This window comes from Cavia porcellus, unplaced genomic scaffold, assembly GCF_034190915.1.
Source record: "Cavia porcellus strain 051 isolate PalLab524CR breed Dunkin Hartley unplaced genomic scaffold, mCavPor4.1 scaffold_23, whole genome shotgun sequence".
In the NCBI taxonomy this organism is placed as follows: Eukaryota; Metazoa; Chordata; class Mammalia; order Rodentia; family Caviidae; genus Cavia; species Cavia porcellus.
Genome location: NW_026947506.1, coordinates 6,346,135 through 6,365,099, shown reverse-complemented (window position 1 = coordinate 6,365,099; position 18,965 = coordinate 6,346,135). Strand labels below are relative to the sequence as shown.

General features: G+C 60.7%; 1 protein-coding gene across 3 annotated transcripts; it reads left to right on the top strand.

The window, feature by feature from the left end:
- Nucleotides 1-449: 449 nt before the first annotated feature.
- On the top strand, nt 450-11,712 carry Mmrn2 (multimerin 2). Of its 3 annotated transcripts, none has more exons than XM_063233737.1 (7): nt 450-762; nt 6,424-6,552; nt 6,645-6,751; nt 6,844-6,921; nt 7,298-7,441; nt 7,542-9,146; nt 10,787-11,712. In XM_063233737.1, the coding sequence occupies exons 1-7, from the start codon at nt 596-598 to the stop codon at nt 11,173-11,175; spliced, it is 2,619 nt and encodes an 872-aa protein (XP_063089807.1). In that variant the 5' UTR covers nt 450-595; the 3' UTR covers nt 11,176-11,712. The 3 variants fall into 3 exon arrangements, with proteins under 3 accessions (XP_063089807.1, XP_063089809.1, XP_063089808.1); XM_063233739.1 differs by lacking the exon at nt 450-762 and adding an exon at nt 1,330-3,349; XM_063233738.1 differs by lacking the exon at nt 450-762 and adding an exon at nt 3,388-3,704.
- The last annotated feature ends 7,253 nt before the right edge of the window (nt 11,713-18,965 follow it).

Genomic DNA, 18,965 nt, shown 5'->3' with positions numbered 1-18,965 from the left:
GGTGGGGGACAGGCCCGGTCACCCCTGCCCCCTGCCCTGTCCCCTGAGGCACTGGGGGCTGCCCCTCTCCTCCCACCCAGCTTGGCTGCAGTCTGAGCATAAGGTGGGGGACTGTGGCCAGGCCCCCACCAAGGTCTGGACTCCATCCTGATCCATCGGGGAGCAGGACAGCCACAGGCAGGCCATCATGGCCTGCCTGCTGTGTGACCCGGGGTCTCCTGGCCCTCCCTGAGCAGCCCCGAAGTGTGCGGTGCTGAGACAGCAGCATGCACCTCCACTTCCCGGGCAGCCTCAGGGGTGGGCAGCATTCCCTCGGGACCCAGCGACCACTTCCTGCTGCCCACGTGCTTCCCCGGACCCCAGTGCGGCTGGCTGGCCTTTTTGCCCGCACCCGCAGTGTCGGGGGCCCGGGGCCGGTGTGTGTGGTTGGCGGGCTCTGGGGCACGGTGGGGGCCGGACGAGACCCGCGGCGCGGGGCTGACCAGGCCACTTCCTGCCTTTGTTGTGCTGTGTTTTCTTTTCCTTCTGAGCTTTAACTTGGAGACCACGTCACCGGCGGTCCGAGTCACTGCCGCCTTGCCTGCCGGCCACTGAGATGATCCTAACTCTGCTGCTCGGCCTCCTCGGGGGGCCCCTGGGCTGGGGGGTGCTGGGGGTCGGGGCCCAGGCTCCTGGCAGCAGCTTCTCTGACCCCCACGGAGCCAGACCCCTGGGTCCCCCGGGAGCTGAGGCTGTGGATGGCACCAGGGGACCCCGAGGAAGGTAAGGAGGCTGGGCCTTGGCAGAGCCGTGGCAGTGTCTGCAGAATGGGCCGGGCCTGTCCCTGGGCAGAGGTGACAGTGAGGCTAAACCAAGGCACCAGGGGGTCTTCGAGGCCTGCACTGGGCACGGGGAGTGGCAGGGAGCCCTGGGTCTGGGGGTCCCTGCCACTCTGGCCGGAGGTTGAGTTCCTCTTCTAAGGGACCCGCCTGACACCCAGGCACCAATGGTCACTCCGGAGACAGCGGGCAGTCCCAAGGCCGGGCACACTGCTCCCTGCATTCTGCCTGTGCAGGACCAGGGCCCCTCGCCAGAAGGACCCGGGGTGAGAGGTCCGCAGGGTGGGGGCTCTCCAAGTCAGAGCAGCAGGTGCCACCCCAGGCTGGCTGTGTCTGCAGGAACCTCCCGGGCAGTCCTGGTGACACAGCAGGAGCCTGAGGCAAAGAGAAGCTGGGCCCAGATCACACAGCCCAAGGAACCGCGCCCTGGGTTCCGGTCGGGGACACAGGTGCAGGTGCCCCTCTGTGGAGAGTCCAGCCCTTGGGCTCTGATTTCAAGACCCTGAGCATTTTGCTGTCCCGACCTGACCTGGGGGGGCTCCCTGCTCATCTTGGGCTTGGGCTCAGAGCAGGAGGGTGGAAGGTATGGAGGGGACCGAGGGGCGGGGCCAAGGTAGAGGAGGAGCCCCCTTTCTCCGGGCTGCAGAGAGGGACCCTCGGCCTTCCCGGGCTGCTCGAAGGCTATGACTCCGTGGGCCCCACGACTCCGGAGGTGGGGGGAGTCCCCTTCCCACCGCCGGAAGCTGCAGCCCCAAAGGGGAGGGGGACGGGGAGCATCCGGCCGCCTGGAGGGCAGGGGCCACTGGGCTCTGCTTCCTAGTTCCTGGGAGGAGAGGGGACTGCGGCCCACACCCCACAGCCAGGGGTGACACCAGGGTCCCCCAGACAGAGCAGCGCCTCCCTCCTGCCCAGCTTCTGCCTCCGTGCAGCCCTCTCCAGGTCTCTGCAGGAACCAGCGTCCCCTCCCACCGGCCCGGGATGGAGCACGGGTGTGGCCAGTTTCGTCCTCGACCAGAGCCTGTGCGGGCTGCACCGTGCTGGGTGGGGCCAGAGGGATGGTGCCCAAGCCCGGTCCAGTGGCCCTAATGGGCCAGAGCCTGGCCCCACATTTGCTGGGTTGCAACCCCCAGGGCTAAGCTCCTTGGCTCCCCAAAAGGAGCAGGAGCAGGGGGCTGCCCTGGGTCCCTGCGCCAGGCTCCTCCTTTAGGGCACCTGCAGCTGCGTGCTGTGGGCACCCCCGTCCCTGACCACCACCAAGCCACAGCTGGCCCCGGGTCCAGCAAGGGCATCTCAGGCTCGGCCGCGCTGATGGACACACTCAGGGCTCCACCCAGCCCCGCCCTGGGCTCTCTGCTGCCCACACCCTCTGTCCCCAGGGCAATCGCTTCTTGGAGGTTCCACAAATGGGCAGGGCCTGGAGGGCAATGGCAGAGCTGGCCGCCCGTTTAGGCAGGAGTCGGGGTGGGATGAGGCTGAGCACCCCACCCGCACGCAGTCCCGGGTTCACCTGCCCCTCTGCAGACCCTGGGAGGCCAGGGCTCCCCAAGGCACCGCCTGGCCCAGGGCTGAGTGGCAGCTGCCAGGAGCCGGAGGAAGCCAAGCCAAGGTCCAGACTGTTCCCAGGGCTTCTCGGCCAGCAGCCAGGGAGGGGCACCCGGGCGTGGGCAGGGCAGCGGCCCTGAGCCAGACTGGAGCGGGCGGCTCCGAGAAGGCTGCTGCCCAGGAAGGAAAGGGGGCAGCACGCCTGCGCCCCGAGCCGGGGCCCCATCGTGCATGAGAGCAGCCACGGCTGGCCCTGCCAGAGGACAGCGCTGGCCAGGCCCCCAGCTGTCAGAGCACCCTTGCCCACTATGACAACGGGAGTGTCCCCATCGGCCTGTGGAGCGCTGGTCATCAGCGCAGTCCACCTGGGTGGTTCAGGGACACCCAGTCCCCCTCTCCGAGCCGTTCCAGGCGGTTCTTGCTTGGCTGTGGGGTGCGGGCTTTTTGCTTGTTCAGTTGCTTTGGTTTGGGTTGTTTTTGTTTTTGTTTTGTTTTGTTTTGTGGTGCTGGGCACAACTCTGAGCCCTGAGTATGCTGGGCATCGCCCGGGCTCACCTCGCCCTGCCGGATCTGGGCCGAGAGAGGAAAGCGGCTATCGGCTATCGCTGCCTTTCAGGATGTTCTCATTCATCCTCCTCTCTGCATCCACACGACATGACCAGTTGATCGACTGACTGACTGATAATTGATTTTTGCAGTACTGAGGGTTGAGCCCAGAGGCGTCCCACCACCGAGCTAATCCCCAGCCTGTCTTCTCTGCTCTTCTGTTTCTTTTTCTCATCCTTCTCTTCCTCTGGTTGAGACAGGATCTCAAGGCGGGAGTTGTCCCTCCTGGGTTTGAACTTACATGTGATTCTTCTGCCTCAGCCTCCTGAGTGTCCAGGATTAGGTGTGCGCAGCTCCATCTACTGTTTTTAAATTTCATTTTGTTTAGTTACCAATAACCATTGGCCAGGTCAGGAAACAGAAGCCAGTGGCCAAATGGCACGGTAGGTACCTGATTTCATTAGTACCATTTGATTGGAACACATTCGGGCTGGTTTACATATGGTCAGCACCTCGCTGGCAGAGTGGGCAGATGAGGCCGCCCCAGAGGACTTGGAAGGCCTCAAATCAGGGCCAGCATCCAGCAGGCCCTGGCCTGAGGCTCTGCAAAGCCCGTCAGAGGCCCACACTCCAGCGCATTCCTGCGGGGCCATCTGGCAGTAAGGATTTTTGATCAAGGATCCCATTGTATTTTTTTGCTTTTTTGAGACAGGCTCTCACTATGGAGCCCAGCCCGGCTGACACCTCCTGCCTCAGCCTCCCGAGTGCTGGGGTGTTAGGCGAACGCCACCGTGCCAGGTGAATCCCACAATTTTTATTTTGTATTTAATAATGTGCTTACATGGGGGATTTTTGAGGCAGGGTCTCGCTGTGTGGTTCAGGCGCCCCCTGAGCTCACGGCAACCCTCCTGCCTCCTGAGTGCTGGGCTCACAGGTGTGTGCCAACAAATTGCCAAGCCAGCTTTTGAGTTCCCCTCCATAGGACCCTGACGCCCCAGGTGGGCTGAGCCCCGGGTTGGAGGGTGGATGACTCACCTGCCCTGCTTACACTGGGGTTCACCAGGAGTGAAAACTTGGCCTGTTTTCTTCCTCAGCAGGTTCCTGTCTTTGTCTCTAATTCAACCTCAGCTTGCAGCCTCCCGTCCACTCCGGTCAGGCGGGCCAGCGAGTCCTCCTGGCGATGCCTCTGCCACAGTGGCCCGGCGGCCTCTAGTCTGGGAGGCGGCCCTGACCCTCCATGAGCCGGGCCCAGCACCTGGGGACCCCCACACCCGCACACTGCCAGAGGACCCGCATTGCAGCCCACGCTGAGACCTCTGGGTGGCCTCGTGCTGAGACTGGACACTCGTGTCGTTTCCTTTCTTTGATGCCAGGGAGGGGAACCAGTGCCCTGCAGCCCCTCTGCACCCCCTCCACACTACCCTACCCGCCCTGGCTGCGCCCAGTGCCTAAAGAGCCTTTCCAAGACTGGGCGCACTGCTGAGGGACGCAGGTGACCCGAGGACCGCGTGCATCCCGGGACGGTGGTCAGGGAGGGCGGGTCCCCGCAGCCGGTGTCTCTGTCCCGAATGATTCCTGGGACTCACAGGCTGCCCAGGCCAGGAGGGGCCGAGGCTCCCAGGTCACACCCGTGCGCGGGCATTTCCGGGCATCTCCGTGTGGGGGCACAGCCTGCTTTCTTCCCAGAACCCCAATCCTGAAGGCTGCCAGGAGTCCTGGTCCGCCCCTCCCATTCTCACTTCTGGTCTGGTACCTGACAGTTTTATCAAGGATTTCCTCCCTTTGTTCTCCCTTTCTAGAACTCTTGTAATTTGGATGTTGGATTTTTAGGATTGGAAAATTTTAGTAACTGTGTGTGTGTGTGTGTGTGTGTGTGTGTGTGCGCACGCACGTTTTTTTTGTTTTGTTTTGTTTTGTTTTGTTGTTTTTTTTTTTTTTTTTTTGCTTTTTGAGACCAGGTCTCAAGACGTAGCCGTGGTCTTGAACTTCAGGTGATCCTCCGGCCTCGGCCTCCCACACCTGAGATCACAGGTGCACACACCACACCTGGCTCGTCATCTCCTTAACTCCTCGTCTTGTTTGTTCTCTGGGGAAATTTGCTTTACTTTACCCTTGGACATTTTGATCTAAATTCCTTCTCATGTCTAATGCTGGATTTTTAATTCTCAAGAGTTCTTTTGCTTCCTGAATGTGCACATGCACGTGCAGATACACACACGCACACACACGCATGCACACACAGCTTTTGTCACAGCTTCCCTTTCTCAGGCCTTGGGTGCAGGACATTTTCTCCTCAGCCTGGGAACCTGAGCGCACACGCTTGGAAGGCTCCCTTCTGCCCGAAGTCTCGCCCGCTGACTTTTACCCACTTGGAGGCCCTCTGGTGTCCATCTCCCCCCCTTCCCCCCCGCCTTCCCCTCTCCTTTCCCTCCGGGTCTCCACCCTGCTCCCCGCACTCTCCCAGAGCCTCACCCCTGCAGCACAGTGGGCTCACAGAGGCCGCACCTGAAATCCCAGGATTCTGGGTGGCTGACGCAAGAGGATCGCGCGTTTGAACACAGCCTGGGCAGATTACAGACTTGGCAAGACCCTGTCTCAAATTTTAAAAACAAACAAAAAAGGGGGTTGTAGCTCAGTGTGAGGGTCCGGGGTTCAACCTCCAGCGCTGGAAAGAAAAACAAGGCAGAAGCAGGAGCACAGGCGGCCGGATGCAGACTCCCCCGGAGCCTGTCTGGCTGCTGCTGGGGTCCGTGGGGGCCACTAGGCTACAGGGCAGGGCGAGAGCAGGAACCCCAGCACCCGGGCACAGTGCAGGATGGCTGTTAGGAGGCAGCCCACCCTGAGAGCCCCGCTGCCCCTACCCTTGTGACCCCTTGCTTTCCCCCCAGTGTCCCCAGGGCCACGAAGGGAGGGGCCGGGCCTCCGCTGTCACTCCGCGGTCCAGTCTGCAGTTCTGGGCCTCAGTGGTCACCATCACCCATGCGGGGTTGGCTCTGTGTCGGGGGCTCAGAACAGAGGGCAGGCCTGACCCCCTCTCAGCCCAGAACGGCACCAGCTGGCCAAGGGCAACGACTCAGGGCTCGCTGTAGGAGCCCAGTGAGACCCACAGCTCTGCCGCAGCCGCCTGCCTGCCTGGGGTCACTGTGCAGGTCCCAGGGCATGGGCTGGGTCAGAGCCACCACCCAGTGGGGACCCCAGCAGGGGCAGGGTGGGGTGCAGAGCAGCCGCCGGAGGGAGGGACCTCCCAGAGCTACGCAGCCTACGGTTGAGGGGTCCACATCCAGGACTCTGCAGCCCCAGCCCCCCTGTGCCACTTTCCAGGGGCCCCGCCCTGTGATCCTGGGGTCCCCTGGCCTCTCAGTCAGGCTGGGCTTGGGCCTGCTGGCTCCCTGGCCTGGATGGTAACCCAGTGCTCTCTTCTCAGCTGGTGGAGGTAGATGCAGGTGCTGTGGGCCTCGAGGAAGCATCCCCACGCCCGGTGCTGGCTCACCGCCCACTGCTCTGGCTTGTTTTCCAGTAACTGGTGCCATTACCAGACGTCCAGGGTGGTCACCTTCGTTACTGCCTGCAAAACGGAAAGGTTCCTGGTCCACTCACAGCAGCCATGTTCCGAAAGGGCTCCGAACTGCCTGAGAGACAGAGTCATGTGAGTGGGGTTTGGATCCCCCTCACCCTGAGTGCCGGGGGCCTCTGCCCACCTGGGCTGGGCCAGGGTCGCTGAGCCCCCCTCCTCCCCAGGTACCGTGTGGCGCACAGGCCAGTGTACCGGCTGCAGCAGAGGGTCCTGCCCGCCCCAGCCTGGAGGTGCTGCCCGGGCTTCCGGGGCCCCAACTGCGAGCACCACGGTAGGGTGGGGTGCCCTCTGCTCAGCCTCAGGCCCCTTGGTCATGCAGACCTATGTTAGCCCCTGAGCTAACACCACTGTGTCCTCCTGCAGACCCCGCAGTGACCCCCGCGCCTGCAGAGCTGGGTGCCGTCCCGGAGCTGTGGGAGCAGCAGGCTGGCTCTGAACTCGGTGCGTTGCTTCCCTGAGGGCACAGGGATATCAGAGATGCTCGGGGCCACTTCAGGGAGACCCTGTCCCTGGACTCGTGGGGCTCTATCCCTGGGGCCTACCTGCCAACCTGGGGTTCGGCCCATCGCCTTTTCCTTGCCCCATGTCAGGGACAGATGCTGCACTGTCCCTTGCCATGGTGTTGGCCCCAGAGACACCCTTTGTCAAGTCCTTGGCAGTGGGAAGCACACTAGGGAAGACAGTGCCAAGATCTATTAGTCATGTCTGCAACAGGCAGAGGGAGACAGGGGCTCCATTGCCAGGCATTTACCCTTTTGGGGTCAAGGATTCTAAGTTGCCTCTTCTTGCTCTGGCCCCCATAATCCGATGCCTGCAGAACTCAGAGAACCTGAGGCGGGTCTGGCACGAGACCTCCAGAATGATGTCCACCAGGCAGCTGATGGTCTCCCAGGTCCCTGGACCACCTCAGCCACTGGGGATCTAACAGTGGGGAGCGTGGAGGCGATCGAGACAGAGCTGGGTGAGTAGCTGGTTTGGGGCTGCCTGAACCTCAGAGCCCTGGGCTGCACAGGGAGGGTGCCCGCGCCCCAGCCCTAGTGGACACACAGCCCTCCTTGCAGAGTCCCCCACTGGGGTCCTAGAGCAGGTGCCGCTGCTGCCTGTGGACACTCTGCTGCAAGAGCACGTCAGCCCCATCTGGAAGGGCTTCAACGACAGCCTGCACAGCCTCTCCCGGGCCGTGCAGAACCTGACCCTTGACCTGGAGGCCAACCGGCAGGCTCTCTGGCGTGTCCAGGACAGCTCTGTGGCCAGCCTCGACCTCCAGGAACTTGGCGCCAAGTTCGAGGCCAAGGTCCAGGAGCACGGCCGGCGCGTGGACCAGCTATGGCACAATCTCGAGGGCCGCCTGGAGGCCCAGCAGCAGGCCCTGCACCAGGCGCTTGCCGAGGTCCAGACGGAGATGAACACGATAGTCAAGAGACTGCTCAAGGCCCAGGAGCACCCGAGGACCAACGGCAGCCAGGTTGGGGCAGCTGCGAGGCCTGAGCCCGAGAGCCTGCAGGCCAGGCTGGGCCAGCTGCAGAGAAACCTCTCCGAGCTGCACGCGGCCTGCCGCCACAGGGAGCAGGAGCTGCAGGAGGCCTTCAGCGACGTGAGGGCCACCCTGGTCCAGCATACGCACGAGATCAAGGAGCTGTACTCGGAGTCCGACGAGACCTTCGACCAGATCAGCAATGTGGAGCGGCTGGTGGAGGAGCTGCAGGTGAACCACACGGGGCTGCGCGAGCTGCGCGTGGACCTCATGGAGAAGTCTCTGATCATGGAGGAGATCAAGGAGGAGCTGGAGCGGAGGCTGCAGGAGCTCAACGCCACCCTGCAGCAGCTGCAGAGCGCCCAGGCCAGGGACCCCAAGGACTGCAGCTGCCCGAAGCTCTCCTCGGAGCCAGACGCCACGCACGCCCCGGAGGAGAAGCCTGGACCACAGGACGCCGCGAGGGACGACTCCTCTCTGTGGGCCCTGCGTGCCACCGTGGAGGCCACGCTCAGCACCGTGAACACGCTTGGGGCCGAGGGCGAGCACGCACGGGCGGAGAGGGCGCGGCTGCGGAGCCGCGTGCAGGCGCTGGACAGCGAGGTGCGCGCGCTGCGCATGGCCGTGGAGGACGCGCAACGCGACGCGCGCCAGCTGCACGGCTCCTTCGCGGCGCTGCTGCAGGACGGGCTGCGCCACGAGGCCGCGCTGGCCGCGCTCTTCGGCGAGGAGGCGCTGGAGGAGCTGTCGGAGGGCGCGCTGGGCCCGCTGCCCCTGCGCTACGGGCAGGTCCTCGAGGCGCTGCGGGACGCGGCCCGCGGGCTGCAGGACCAGGCGCTCGGCTGGCATGCGCTGGAGGCACGCGTGGAGGCCCTGGAGCGCGCGCCGGGGCCTGGGGAGGCCGGGCCGGGCTGCGAGGCCTCCTGCTCCGCCAGGCTCAAGGGCTCCCTGCAGGGTCTCCAGGGCGCGCTCTCCGCCACCCAGCGGGACCTGGAGCAGCAGCGGCGGCTCTTCCATGCCCTCTTTGGAAACTTTCAAGGGCTCCTGGCTGCCAACGTCAGCCTGGACCTGGGCAAGCTGCAGGCCACGCTGGGCAGGAAAGGGAGGAGACAGAAGGAGCCGGCGGCCCACAGGACGGACGCGGCGCCGGAGCTGGAGCACGGAGCCCCGGGCTCGGGGCTCTGGGTGCCAGGTGAGTCGTGGGGAAGGGGGCTGGAAGGACCCAGGGAAAAGATGGTCCTGTTGCTGTGGCCGCCTGCAGCCCAGCTCAGCCTGGCACGCGGAGGCGTGGCCAGCCGCCCCTCCCTCGGGCACCTAGGCTCTGTTGCTTCCTTTGCAAAACGGGGTGCTCACTCCTTGCTGGAAAGAGCGTCAGGGAGACCGAGGACCGCACCTTCCGGTCCCTTAACACCTGGGGTCCGAGTCAGGGTCTCCAGCTCCCCCCAACACTTTTGCAGCAAGAGGCCGGATCCGCTTTGACTATTTCCCCTCATTTTCTTCCTATAAGTGGTACAAGACCCGAAGTATGCCAGGGACTTACACACTTCGCCCAGTGGCTTGTGAAGCTGTGATTCCCATTGCACGCGTGTATTTACTTACTTATTTTAGTTCTTTGAGACCGTTTCTTTTTATATAGCCCAGGCTTGCCTTGAACTCACGGGATCCTCCTGCCTCAGCCTCCCAGGTGTTGTGATTGCAGGCGTGCGTCACCACCCGTCCCCATGCCCGGCACCGCTGCGGTGCTTTCTTTTAGGGCATTACTCCAGCAGGAGGTTTGTGGGGCTAGAATTGTGCCCTGCAAGCCATGGCACGCCCAGATTCCCACCCGCTGGAGGCCTGCGGGCGCTGGGCAGGTGCGGGTCCCTTGGTGGAGAGGCCGACGCAGTAGGGTGGAGGGAGGCGGAGGCCGGCAGAGGGCGCTGCAGCCCAGGCCGCCTCCGGCTAGGCGAGCTCGCCACCTGCTGGGCAGGTCGGGAACTGCAGCGTCAGCGCGGCTCTGCATTGGCTCCAACAGAAAAAGCTTTTGAACAAACCGGACTCTGGAGCCTCCCAGGAACGTGACCTTGCCAGGGCTGAGGTCACCGTCATTGGGTGTCCAGTGAGCCCTGGCCTCTGCCCGGCCACCTTGGCCAGCCTTGCCCCTTCCTGATCCGCCCCAGGGCACTCCTCTGCCTGGTGCCCTCTGCCTGCAGGCAGAGCCCTGGGCTGGGGGTAGCACGCCAAGGCCCTGTGAGCGGCACCTGCCTGTCAGCCTACTATGCTAAGGCCGGAGAAAGTGCTTCCACAAGTGGGGGACGGACGAGTGCCCTGAATCCAGAGCTCCGAGGTCCGCTCCAGTGGTTCATTCTAGAGCGAGAGCTGCCCCTGCCTGCCTGCAGGCTCCCCAGTTGTGATCTAGGGGCTCAGTGCCTTTGGAGACCACAGGAAGAAGCCGTGGGTGGGGTCTCTTTCCTGTCCTGGCCCCTGTGCAAACCGTGCGGCCTTGGGCAGCCCTGGCCCTCCTGGACCACGTGAAGGAGTTGGGTGAGTGATCAGCCAGACAGCAGGTCTCGCCCTCTGATCACACACATGTGGTTACTGATTGCAAGCCAGGCATAGTGGTGCACACACCTGGAATCCCAGCACTCGGGAGGCTGAGGCAGGAGGATCTCCATGAATCTGAGGCCAGCCTGGGCTACGTGGTGAGGCTATGTCCACCTCACCCCCCTACACACATACACACCAAAAAAAGTCACCTATTTCCGGTGTTAATGGGGGACAGGAAGGTATCAGTGCTTAGTTTCCACCATGGAGCTGAGGGGCCGAGTGGCTGAGCCCGTCTCTGCCTTGCAGGCTCCCCCGTGGCCTTCTACGCCAGCCTCTCCCACGGGACAGGGACAGCCGCCCCCCAGACGGTGAAGTTCAACGCTGCGACCCTCAACGCCGGCAGCAGCTACTTCCCCGAGCACGGCTACTTCCGGGCCCCCACGCGGGGCGTCTACCTGTTCGCAGTGAGCGTGGAATTCGGCCCCGGGCCTGGCACCGGGCAGCTGGTGATCGGGGGCCACCATCAGACGGCAGTGTGCACCGCGGGGCAGCGGGCCGGGGGCACGGCCAGCACCTTTGCCATGGCTGAGCTGCAGCGTGGGGAGCGGGTGTGGTTCGAGCTGACGCAGGGCACCGTGGCCACGGGGAGCCCCACGGGCACTGCGTTTGGGGGCTTCCTGATGTTCAGCACCTGAGCCCCCGCGGCCTCCCATGCTGTGGACTTCCAGTGCCCCTCCACCCCCCAGTCCAGAGCACCTGGCTGCTCCGGGGAGCCTTCGCAGACCCGTGGGGTGCACTGTGCACCCCGCATGGCCGGGGTTGCACTCCGAGGGGCAGGATGGGCACGCTGCTCTCTGGTCCGCCCAGTCCCTGCCCGAGTCCTCGGCCCTGCAGCCGCTGCACCCACAACCTACAGCTGCAGGCTCTGCTCTCCCCTGAGGCTGGAAACTTCTGTAGACACTGCAAATCTGCCTTCCGCTTGGTCTGCTCCCCGAGTGGCTGCCGAAGGAGAAGCTGCAGGCAGAGCCCTGGGCTGGGGGTAGCATGCCCAGGCCCTGGGCGCGATCCCCAAGACTGAAGCAAAGTGCAGGTGACAGCTGGCCTAAAACCCCAAAGCAGTGGCCAGTGACTGCGCACTAGGCTAAATGCGCCCTTTGGTCTCAGAAGTGGTGCAGAGGCCGCCGGCCTGCGCTGACCTAGGGAAATAAAATGGTGTTTTTTCTTCCGTCTCAGCCGCTCCTGTCCATCTGAACGTGTCATTTCATCTTTCTCCTTGCATTGTTCAGGAAAACACCGGGACCTGACAAAGGGGGACCAAAGCGTGTTTAGCCATCCCTGTCCCCACCTGCTCCAGTGTCTCCGGACTTCAGGGCCCTGTCCCAGCCAGGCAGGGTGGGACGGCAGGGAACAGCACTGTGGCCTCTACCGCAGCGACCGACGCCTTTGGAATAAAGTGACATCCTGCAGACAGCTGCCCTGCTCACGGCGGGGCAGCACAGATGCCGTGTGGGGCAAACGTGGCTCGGTCCCTCAGGCCACAGGAGCTCAGCAGCCTCAGTCAGCCCTCCTTGAAGAACCCAGGCAGGCACACTGGTCCTGGTCGGTGCTGTCAGAGAGCGCTTATCCTGCGCTCTTATCTGCATTTTGTGTTCCAGAGCTTTCCAGCCCCAGGGACCGAGCACCCAGCAGCACAGAGTGAACGCAGGAGGGGTTCTGTGCGTTCATGGTTTCCACTGGCTCAGTCCGTGGTCAGCTTGCTCCACAGCAAGGGGAAAGGGCCGGCTGGAGGTCGATTCTCACCTCCTGGGGCCAGGAAGCAGAGAAGGGAGGACCTAAGGATAAGACCACAGTGACCACCTCCAAGCAGGCCCCAGCAGTCAGCTGTGAACTTACCCACAGGTGGAGCCACTGCAGAGTGTGGCCCCCTGATCCGTCACCTTCCACACCCATGAGACTCGGGGCATTTTAGATCCAAACCACAGCAACGTGATTAAAAACCACTTCAGAGCCTGCAGCAAACAGGCCTGAGAACAGTCACCCAGCCATCAGACAATCAAGTGGCCTTGAGCAGCACAGCGTACGCCTTAAAGTAGGGGTTCAGAGTCCCCAGCCTCAGCCATTCACAGATTTTTCCTTGTCTGCACCCCCCCCACACACACACACACAATTTTACAAAAACCGCAAGCCAGGCCTAGTGGTGCATCCCTGGAATCCCAGCTCTCAGGAGGCTGAGGCAGGGGGATGGTTGTGAGTTTGAGACCAGCCTGGTCTATAAAGTGAGCTCAAGGCCAGCCTGAACTGCACAGCGAGACCCTGTCTCAAAAAGACCAAAAAAATAAATAAAAATTTAAAAAGGCTGGGCATTTAGCTCAGTGGCTTTAAGTGCTTGCCTGGTAAGTGCAAGGTCATGAGTTTGATCCCCAGTTTCAAAAAAAAAAAAAAAGAAGAAGAAGAAGAAAAAGCCCAACTGCAAATATCCTCCGTGATTTTCTTTTTGGCAGCAGGGCTGCAATTGCCTGTCCGAGTGTCATGCAGCTCTTTCTGCTGCTGGCTGGCTGCGGCCCTGTGACCCACTTTCCACCGATGTCCCAGCTTCTCGAATCGTTATGGGGTGCGGTACTGTGGGTAGATATCGCAAGAGTGCCGGGTTTTGTTCGTCTAAAGCCCTAAGATTCCCTAAGATGCCCCAAGACACCCTGCACCTTCTAAGTTTTTTTTTTGTTTTTTTTTTTGTTTTTTTTTTTTGTCTTTTTCCTTTTTATCAGTACCGGGATCGAACTCACGACTGCCTGCTTGCAAGGCAGGCGCTTATGCCGATGAGCTAAATCCCCAGCCCCATGTAAGTGTTTATTGATAATCTTTTGTTGAATTACATAGTTCTGGGGAACATAGCATATTTATGGTTTAAACTCTAAAAATAAACATTCATAGGCATTTTTCTGACCATATCTGAAATCTGAGGTTTTTCACAATTTTCAGGGACTCTAGGAATGTAACCCCGGTAAATTTGGGGGATCACTGTATTCCATGTTTGTTGGATACTCTTCTCCTTAAGGAAGTCAGATTGGCCTGAACAATGAGGTGCTGGCTTAGTAACACGAGTCCCTTGGCAGGGGATTTGGCTCAGTGGCATAAGTACCTACCTGGCTAGGTGAGGTCTTGAGTTCAATTCCTGGCACCACAAGACAAAAACAAAAATCCCCACAATATTCTCAGCACTTCTCACCTTTTCATGAGTTCAAATCCTTGCCTCCCCCTCACCCACTTGAATTTATTTGCCACTAGGCTTTGTGAACCGAATGTGCTAAAATATTGACTTAGAGCAGTTTGCAGGCCATTCTACCTACCTCTAATGGTTTGGGGTAAGCCAGAGCTTTCTGGAACATTCTCCACTGTGTCCTGCCTGGCATCAGCTTATGTGAGAAGCTGACATGGCTTACGGTTGCAGAGGTTCAGTCCTTGGTCAGCTGGCTCTCAGGCAGGAACGTCATGCTGGAGGACGCTGCTCACTTTATGGCGGCAGCTTAGGGAGCTGCCAGGTAAGGACCCCCTGCAAAGTTCTGTCCCGGGACCATCCCCAGAGTCAGCACAGTCAGGTTGGCAAGACCCACTGGCAGGGGTGGCTAAACTGCCAGCTCCCAGCTTTGATCACAGGGTAGAATCTCAGCCACCCCGTGCAGCTGTCTGCTGCTGAGAGCAGCCCAAGCTGAGGCCAAAGGCTGAGCAAAGGTGGCCATCCCTGCCAGCTGGACCAAGCGTCTCCATCTAGTTGTCAATGCCAGGTGTCAAGATGACTGAGGGGAACCTTTAGGGCAGAGCAGTCTCACTGAGGCGGGCGGTGGTGAGGGAGACAGGAGGCAGGGCCCACCGCACAGCCACTCTCGGAGCTGGATCCGCCTGCGTGGGTCCAGGCCACACCTCAGCCAGGACCAGGAGGCCCAGTCTAAGGGGACAGGTGGCTTCGCCTACACACAGTGAGCCCCAGGTGTGCACCCCAAGGGTCTCCTGCAGCTCTAGCCACCATGTCACTGGCTATGCAGACTGGACCTCTGTGGGCTTTGGATTTGGAGATGCTCCTCCCAGGGCCATTAAAGGTCAGACTCCATTGCCCACCAGAAGGTCATCTCCAGGAGTCGGACTCCTTTTCACCCCACCGCTGGTCTCACTGCTACCCCTGGGCATCCTGCTGGGTGGTTTGCTGAGGACACTGGGTGCCTGGGCAGATCCCGGCAAGGTACCACCATGGCTCCAGACCCGCCTTTGGGATGGACAGCAGCTCTGCTTCCTAGTATTTATTTGCGTAATAATAGTCCACATGCAGGACCCAGCGATGACTCAGGACGCGTCTCCATGCTCTCCCGACACCCGTGGTTCCCTCTGTCTCTCTGGCCCTTCCCTTCTGCCAAAGACCCACCTCACTGTCACCTGCCTCTAACTTGGGTTACTCATACAAGAGAAACGGGGTGACATTAAAGCTCCTGTCTGCATAATTCACTCAACACTCTGGTCCCAGGGTGCACCCTGCCAGTGACTCAGCTTTGGTGACCACGCCGAACAGTGCCCGTGTGAAGTCCATCCTCTCCACCCCTCATCTCCTGGTGGACATACAGGCCGCCTGCAAGGTTTAACGTAGCGGCCAGGTGCAGCGGTGCAGGCCAGCGCTTGGGAGGCCGTGGCAGGAAATGGAGGTGGAGGCCAGCATGGACCGCACAGTGAGACTTTGTCTCAAATAAATAAGAGAAAAAGATTTAGCTCCTATGAGTTGTGCTGCCATGAATCCTATACCCCCGGTCTCATCCCCCAGGGCAGGGCGCCCAGCCTGGCCTCACACAAGTGCTCCCTGGAGTGCAGGGTAACACAGCCACTGTCCCTCAGCTGTGAGGGAACAGGAGGAGGAGCAGAGCCTCACCGAGACAAAGGGGGGCCGTGGTCCCCAGATGGCCCCCATCAGGCCCAAGGGACTCCTGAGCACAGCAGAGGACCCTGGATTTGTTTTTGCAGTGCTGGGGATCGAACCCAGGGCCTGGTGCACTTGAGGAGCCCTACCACAGAGCCGCAGCCCTGGCCCCGGGAAATGCGGATGTTGACCCGGGATGCTGCCTGGTGCAGCCTGGCTGTGGGCACCACCACCCTGACAGGCAGAGGGCGCAGGGAGGCGGCCAGCTGTGTGGGTGCCCAGAGGCTCCTGAGTGGCTGGCAGTGTCCCGGCAGCCAGGGACGGGCCAAGTGGAACAAGCAGCAGTGAGATCTTGGCTGACTGGGGCCGTGGGCAGCAGCCGGACCCCCAGCACGACACTCATGGCAAGTACAGGTGTCACAGCCTCAACAACAAGAAGTGCCACTGAGGACAGCTGACACAGGACCATGGTGGCAAAACACTACAGCTCAGCTGGACGTGGCTAAGGCAGGAGCATCGCTGCAAGCTCGAGGCCGGCCCAGGGTTCACAGTGAGACGTTTCAGAAAAATAGGGCCAGGGGTACGTACGGTTCAGAGCATGACGCCTGCCTGGCAACTGCGAGGTCCTCAGTTCGATTCCTGGTTCCAAATAAAATAGAATGGTGAAGAAAACTTTCTTTTGGCCAGAGACATAGCTCAGTGACAGCACCTGCCTGGCAAGCACAAGGTCCCGAGTTCGATTCCTAGTTTAGAAAAACAAAAACTAAACAAAACAAAAATGACCATGGGCGAAAGGTAAAGGGCATTCCTTAGACTATCTCTGCACCTTTTTGGAAGTTTGGAATTGTTTGAAAATAAAGTTAAATTTGGCTGTTGAAATTTTATAAACTCAGTAGATAGGCTGAGAAGTTAGGAGGGAAAAACTAAAGAAACATGCTAAGAAGAGCAAAAGAAACACCCAGGATTTAGCTCAGCGGCTTAAGCGCCTGCCTGGCAAACGTGAGGTCATGAGTTCGATCCCGGGTACAAATGAAACCCCCAGAAGACCTAATGTTCTTCTAACAGGAGACAACAGCACACACCTCCGTACCAGAAAAGCCGGAGGAAGACCAGAGCGACACCTGGGCTTGGAGGCAAGAACCAGCTTTATTTACACCTGCAGGCATGACCAGGATCTTTCCCAAAGAAGTCGGCCTGCACGCTCAGGGAGGGAGCTCGTCACCCGGAGACGGGTTCTCAGGTGGCTTCTCGGTAACCAGCCGTCTTTGGTCAGGAACTGCTAACAGGACCTGAAGTAAACTGGAGGTCACTCGGGCAACAGAAACTAACAGCCACCAGCCGCATACTGGCTTGTTGGGGGGCATTTTCTGCTTTACCCAGCGGCCCAGCTACTTGGGAGGCTGAGGCAGGAGGGCTGATCGAGCCCGTAAGTCCCAGACTTGGGCAATACAGTGTGAACTCATCTAAAAAAACAAAACAAAAGCCCTGGAAAAGACCAACAAAGGAGAGGAAAGAAGCAGTAAAAATTCTCAAGTTCAAGGGGAGCCGTTATGGTTGCACCTAGACGCCCCCAAGCTGCACGCGCCCACAGGAAGGGCTATCTGGAGCCGACTGATCTAGGGTGCTCAGGACTGAGTTAGTCCCCTGTGGCCCGGATAGGACCGAAGGGAAAGGCTGCTGCTGCTGCCACCACCTTCTTCGGCCTGCCCGTCAGGGACTGTGTCCCCTCCGCGACACCCCTCTGCCATGCCACCCCGGCTTGCAGAGTCAGCTGCGGGCTGAGCCTCCACAAACCAGGAGCTGAGATACAACTCTCCTTGGCTCTCAGGTATTTTGTCCCAGCAATAAGAAAAGTAACCGAGACAGGAGGCTAAAAGGACCCAGTTCTTCAGGGCCAGGCAGCAGAAAAAGCTTCCTTGGATGTGGCGTATTTAAAGTTCAGACCATCAAGAAAATGAGCCCTGTGTGGCCAGCCTCTCAGGGTCGCTCTGCCGTGACAGGGTCGGGAAGGGCCGGGGCCGCAGCCTCTTCAGCGGAGCCACTGCGTCAGCCCTAAATGCCCAGCACTTGGGCTCTGGGCCCTGCCAGCTCTCCTTTTCGGGAGGGTGGGGACTGGGAGGAAAGCCAGGACCCTCGCGCTGACCTACCCCCCAGTCTCTTTTTAACTTTGAGACAAGGTCCTAGTAAATCCCTGGTTACCCAGGGTAGGCTGGGCTCAAATTTGGGGTCCTCCTGCCTCTGCCTCCAAGAGGGCTGGATCGTAGGTACGCAGTCCGGTCTTTCCCCGCTTGCCAACACTGGCATTTCGGTTGGCAGTGACTCTGGACTCTCGCAGCCCGGTGGTGCCCTCCTGAAGCCCACGCTCCTTTCCCTGGCCTGAGGCCTGCGGGGCCCTAAGCACTCAGGGTGACATGCCTCAGTCCCAGTGTGAAGCATGGAAAGACAGGCAGACACAGGGGCACTGGGCTTCCCCGGACGTCATGGCTGAGCTGTGTGGAGCACCAAGGTCACAGGTCACCAGCTGCTCAAACTGGAGAGGAGCCACCAGCTCATCTCCCGGCCACCCCGCGGGGCCTCGGCCAAGACCCTGTCTCAAACTAAAACCTTCACAAAGGGGTGAGAGGGGGTGGGGCACGGCAGCCTGGGCTTGCTCGCTGGCACTGTCCAGGGCTGGGCACACCGGAAATGGTCCACTTATTAGTAAGGGAACGAAGACCTGCTGCTGGTCACAGGGTGAAACCCCTTTCCTTTGGTAGCTGGGTGGGGAACCCAGGGTAAGGGCTGTGCCACAGCGACCCCGAAGGCCAGCCCTCCCACACCTCCAGCTGCAAGGCCAGAGGCCTGCTTCTTAATTAACACCAAGCTCTACTGGAAGGACAGCCCACAGTCCGGGACTCAGCCCTGAGCAGAAGGGAAAGGGACGCAGCAGTGGTGGAGGACCACCCTGGAGGGACAGCGCAGGGACAGCGTGCGGACTCTGAGGACCCCAGGCTAGCCCACACACAGAGGTGGTGAAGGGCCAGGGCCAGGTGGGCATTGGCATGGCAACGCATCCTCTTTTGACCCTGCCATGGCCAAGGGCAGCCCCAGGGCGGCATAGGCCAGGCAGCCGGGGCCCTTGGGTCCACCCCATGCACATCCACCTTCCCGGTCCAGAAGCAAGATGTGCAGGGCATCTCCAAACCTCGCTCTCCAAACCCTGGAAACCACCCAGATTGGGGGTGGGGGGCTGGCTGCTGACTCAGGATTCCTTCAGCCTGGGGGACACGGGGCCTGAACCCTAACGGTCACAAGCAGAACACAGCATTCAGTGGAAGGGGCGGTCATGTCTGGAGGTGACGGTCTGACTTTATTTGCTTCTGTATTCTTTCCTATGTCTTTCCAAATTTTTCTAATAAAAAAACAATTTTTGGAATAAAAGGCAAAGCCTCCTCCGGTGCGGGCCGAGCGCTGCGCTCCTGCCCAGGGCTGGGCGTGTGGCTGGGCCCCGGGTCACAGGCACTGGGGGAGGGCTCACCTGCCGCCCTCTCACCCGGGGCCTCAGATGCACAGGGGGAGAACAGCAGCACAAAACACAGCACCCCGGTG

Excerpts from the sequence above, each read along its gene's own strand:
- Mmrn2 (XM_063233737.1), top strand. The coding sequence starts at position 596 with ATGATCCTAACTCTGCTGCTCGGCCTCCTCGGGGGGCCCCTGGGCTGG. Across the intron at positions 6,922-7,297 it reads GCAGGCTGGCTCTGAACTCG|AACTCAGAGAACCTGAGGCG; the intron begins GTGCGTTGCTTC and ends CGATGCCTGCAG. Across the intron at positions 7,442-7,541 it reads GGCGATCGAGACAGAGCTGG|AGTCCCCCACTGGGGTCCTA; the intron begins GTGAGTAGCTGG and ends CCCTCCTTGCAG.